This window comes from Penaeus vannamei, chromosome 9 (genome assembly GCF_042767895.1).
Source record: "Penaeus vannamei isolate JL-2024 chromosome 9, ASM4276789v1, whole genome shotgun sequence".
Classification (NCBI taxonomy): Eukaryota; Metazoa; Arthropoda; class Malacostraca; order Decapoda; family Penaeidae; genus Penaeus; species Penaeus vannamei.
Genome location: NC_091557.1, coordinates 130,001 through 135,000, shown reverse-complemented (window position 1 = coordinate 135,000; position 5,000 = coordinate 130,001). Strand labels below are relative to the sequence as shown.

At 35.3% G+C, this 5,000-nt stretch overlaps 1 protein-coding gene across 1 annotated transcript in view; it reads left to right on the top strand.

Annotated features, from left to right (window-relative positions):
- Positions 1–5,000, top strand: part of LOC113827003 (SAP30-binding protein) — an 18,681-nt gene that overhangs the window by 13,235 nt on the left and 446 nt on the right. The window contains exons 6-7 of the mRNA XM_027379904.2: positions 3,690–3,800; positions 4,338–5,000. The exon at positions 4,338–5,000 is cut by the window's right edge and continues 446 nt beyond it. Of these exons, the coding sequence (XP_027235705.1) occupies positions 3,690–3,800; positions 4,338–4,526 (300 nt within the window). The 3' untranslated portion in view covers positions 4,527–5,000. The remainder of the gene's footprint in view (positions 1–3,689; positions 3,801–4,337) is intronic.

The following is a 5,000-nucleotide window of genomic DNA, read 5'->3' as shown; positions in this document are numbered from 1 at the left end:
TTCATTTTATTCTACATTTTATATTTGCTGATGATTGTTGGCATTTGCTTCAGACTTGGCATACTCAGTGCATGATATTTTGCTTTTGTTTTTATTACTGGTGGTTAAAATAGTAGTTAATTTTCCAATTTGTTTATGTTTTCTCCAGTCAAAAGATCATCATAATTATCATTTTAGTGTCACTCTTATTGGTACCCTTGACTGTTTTCTACGCTTCCTGTTCCTACCTCTTTTCACTTCATTGCTTCTTTTACGGCTCCCCCCCTTTTTTTTTGTATCTTTCCTTTCTTTTTCTGTCATTATCTTTTGAATTATCAATATGTTCATTCCTGTCCTACTTAACCCAATGCAGACGGGTAAAAATGTTTGGCAAGTGGATGTAATAACGGGATTGTTGGCGCGCATCGGCAGTTTCCCCTGTTTGCGCCTGGCTCGTTTGGTAGTTTGTGAGTGACATTTTGCACCTAAAAGCTTTTATTTTAATATAATTCATAAAAATATTAAAGTTTCTTCATTATAGGTGCCATTGCCTAAAATCTTTACCATATAAATGAAGCCACTATTATCAGAGAAAAACAAATTCTGTCCAACGAGCCAATGGCGCAGGAATGGACATGATATATTGCCATTCGTTTTTCAGTCCACGACAGCCATGGCATGTATGTACATGCCACCTGTCGGCTAGTGGTTAAGTATTTGGATTTGGTATCACTGCAGTTGTTGTTGTTTTCAAGACAATATTTTAATTTTTATTAAACATTAAATTTTTGCAAATATCTTTATGCTCTGTACTGAAAGAGCTCTTGATTTTTTTGTGGATTTTACATTGTATTGCTTTATAGATAGACTGGTTATATGTAAAGCCTCGTGTATAGAATGCATTTTAGAAAAGATGGGACTTAGAAGGATGTCATGGTTTCAAGCTAGAAATCTTAGTTTTAATGTATGGGTAACAGATTTCCTCCCTTTTCCTACCTCCTTTCTCTCCGTACTAGTTTTATTTGTATACCAACTCTTTACTATATATAGTAATTGAGAAAATAGGGAAAGGAATCAAGATATACTTAATATAGTATATTATATTATTCATTTCTTCAGTCTTCAGTTTGGGAGGTATTTTCAAATTATTAAATAAATATCAGTGATTGGAAGAATTTTGTATTGATTAGTTATATGAGAAAGATGTCTAAAAAAAAAAGCTGTAATGGTTAATGGATAAGACAAATAAATGTGTTAGACATCAAAGGTCATATATAGCACTATGGTAAAATATTCTGGGAAGAAAATGATTTAATGATTCAGAGAAAATGTGCTAGATATCCAAGGTTATTGAGCACTATAGGATGGTAGGTAGTGAAAAGGATAAAGAGCAGGAGGAAATGGAGTAAGGCGAAAGGGGATAGGGAGAACATGAGGAGGAGCTGGATGTTGGCACCTACCGTGAATATAGAGGGAATGGGAGTGGATAAAAGAGCAACAATCTCTTGGGTCATGTTTAGGAAGTTTTGGATGTCTTCAAGAGTTTCTGGGGGGAGTTGGGTGGAGAGGTCTGAGAGACAAAGGTTTTCTTATAGAAGGAAGAGATGAGACAGATGTCTGAAGAGCAGAGGAGGAGGTGCGTGTAGATGGGGTGGAACGTTTAAATTGCCTAAGTATGACAAGTAAAACAAGGGAAGTGGTAGAGATTGGAGTATCTGGATTTAGTATGGCAAAAGAATTTAACTAGGAAAGAGAGGGAGTAGAGACAAGAGAAACTTGGAGAGATGCTGAGAGCAGTGGAGTGATGGACCATATTGGAATAGGTAGTGGTGTGCTTCCCATTTGGCCTCATGTAAAGTGAAGCATAGTTTGAGTCTGGGACTGCTACCTCAGACTCAAACTTGTAGGCAGGGCAGCTTGTATGAATTACGTTATGGGAGCCATCACAATTGACACAACTGCATGATTGAGCAGCAGTTTTAATGGTCATGACCAAATTGAACACATGGAGGGCATCGGGCTGTGGTGCAACAGTGCTTGATATGGTGGACAAAACACCAGCATTTTGAACATTGATGGGCAAGGGGTCAATATGGTTGGAGGGCAGGACTCTGCCAATGTAAACTTCATGGGGGAGGTCATGTCTACAAAAGGTATTCTTGGCAGTATTGGTGTATTACTAACAGCAGCCTCTAGGAGGACTGGTGTTGCATTGTACTGCTACTGCATTATAGTCAACAAGGCAGGCAAGTTGGTCATTTTCATAGTCTGTCCTATCATTGTTGTAGATGGGCATCAGCCAGGGAGATTGTAACAGTTCTGGTATTAAGGGAATGAGGCTGGACAGGAATAGGTTTGCCAATGTAATCTGTCAGGGTAGATAATGTACAAGCTTGGAACTCAGATTTAACTATTACAAACAAAACATTAACAATCAAAATAGCTGTGAAAGGAATTATTATTAGAAGAGGAAAGTACTGTCAGAGTATAGGGCTATAGGGGGAATCACAAAGAATTTATCCCACTCTGCTGGGCTAATGAGTACTCAGAAGTTTTTAGTCATAATTATTAGAAGGATGAGGGCAGTGTGGAGTGAGGTATTGTGGGGAAGAGGACAAAAAAGATGAAGAGTAGTAATAAAGGAGGAGGGGGAAGCCTTTCATCCTTTCAGCACAGCTCTTACACCTCAGGAAATGTACAATAGGGAGGATTGAAGAGAATGAAAAGAAAAGACCATGTAAAATTGGTTGAGTCGAGTATTGAGGCCCAAGATAAGGGCGATCCCAACATTGGATCCTACACCCCCACAATAACAACAGGCATGGGATTAAGATGGAATTAAGCTGTATGACATTTAATTTGAACTTTTATAGTGTATACAATACATCCCACTTCCATTTAGCCTGATACTGACTTTTTCCCCACCAGTATTCTTACAGCTGTCAGAATAATGAAAGTGGATTTTTTTTTTACTTCTGATAATATTAACAACATTGATATTTTACAAATAATGATTTATCTTACTATTTTTGGTATCTGACAGTGCAAGGTTGTTTGCTGAACATGGTGACATTCTTTAGCTTAGCCCCCAGTATCACCCATCATTTTGTGCAATATATTATGATAAGTATTTCCCCAATATATTTCATGGACCATATAAAAAAAATCACTGGTAAATATATTTACAGTAAATGATGACTGGTGGGTGGAGCTTAGTTTGGCAGTTGTCAACTAGGATTTTCAGCAAGACAGAATGGTACTTTCTATCTTCCTAGGAACCTTGGGTATATGGTTCACTTGTGGAAAAATAATAAAATAGAGACAGAGGAAGGGATTACAGTGACCATCAAATTCTATCTTTCTTGTTGATGTAAGAATACTTCGGGTGACACGTTTTACCAATAAAGAGAAGTTTTTAGGCTGTATTATTTTATTTCATGGGCGGGTGTGTGGGTGCATCTGTGACTGAAAACCTTAAAGCAGATACAAATATCAAATGATTTTAAAAAAGGAGTACTGTAGAAAAAGGGACAGTAAAAGATATTGCATTTCTTTTTACTACAGCTATCATGTCATTATAAGTACGGAAGATTTACATTCCAATTAACTATTTTCTCATTTAAATAGTTTTTTTTATAGCAGATAATTTTTTTCAGTCTGATTAAATGTAATGTTGAATTATTTATATATTTCTTGGTATTACTTTTCAGGATATGTTTGATCCACATTGTTGGGGGAAGGAGTCCTACTATGATGAAATTGCACGTGTACAGAAAGAAGAAATGGACAGAAGAGAAAAGGAGCGAAAGGACAAGACAAAGGTGAGTATGAAATTTTTTTTTTATTGTAGGATAAGAGAAACACGTATAAGAAAGGCATTAAAAAATAAATGTTAAGAGTATTTCCTGTCTCTTTGGTAATAATTAAAGTATCTCTTCAAGTGTTTTCTTAGACATAGAGTTAGTATAATGACCTTTGTCCTAATAGAACTTTAACAAAGACTTGTTCCGCTGTATATCATTTGTAAGATAACAAAGCTTATTTATTTGAAGTAGGAAATGAATAAATTTTCCAGTGTTTATATGGCTAGTAATATATATTTTTTTTTATCAAATGTATTAATGCAAACTTTAGATAGGAACATGAGGAAAGAGCTTGGGTTTTTTGCTATTCTTAAATTTTCATATGTAATATGTCATGTTTCTTTACATAATGCATTTATAATAAGGTGATCAGGTTTATGATATCTCACACAACACAATTACTATTGCTATTCTAAAGAAGCACAACCTTCATTTAGTCCAAGCAATTGTTTTCTGTTTTATTTAACCATCTCATCAACATATTTTTACCTACAGGTGGACATTATCTCAGGTACCAAGAAACCCCAAGAGGAGGAAGCCAAGAAAAGAAAATCTCGTTTTGACCAAGGAGGACCCTCGACCAACATCCTCAAACCTATGGTTGCTCCTCCTACTCTCACTTCAGTGCCATCTGGAACAAAAGCTACAATAGATGCTTTTGGAGGCTTGAAAAAGACCAAATAGTTGTAGAAACCTTTTCTTTTTCTTTTCCTTTGAAATATCTTCTGAATTGAAAGAAAGAAGAAATATATTTATATTCCAGGCTCTCATGATTTTGTTGACATTTATTTTAACATTCAATGTATTTTTTATCATTTTAAAAAAATGTTGCAATGTATTATAGCAAATTGTCAGATAGCAAACAGGTTTTGCTGACATATTTGAAAGACATTTTTGACTATTTCTATTCTTAAACTGCTGTAATTCAGATTATGGGTTATAGTTTCATTTTGTAATATGATGCTATTGGGATCCCTCTTATTGAGTCACATAAAGTAGATGATAATAATTATACTGATGTGGATGCTTCTAGATCTTTTGTTATAGTACAGTTACTTCATCTCCAAAAAGTTCAGCATCCCATCTCTCTCTCTCTCTCTCAATTTTTGGCACTCTGAGAGGTCAGCTTTATTAGTTAAGAGCATAAATTATTCTGAG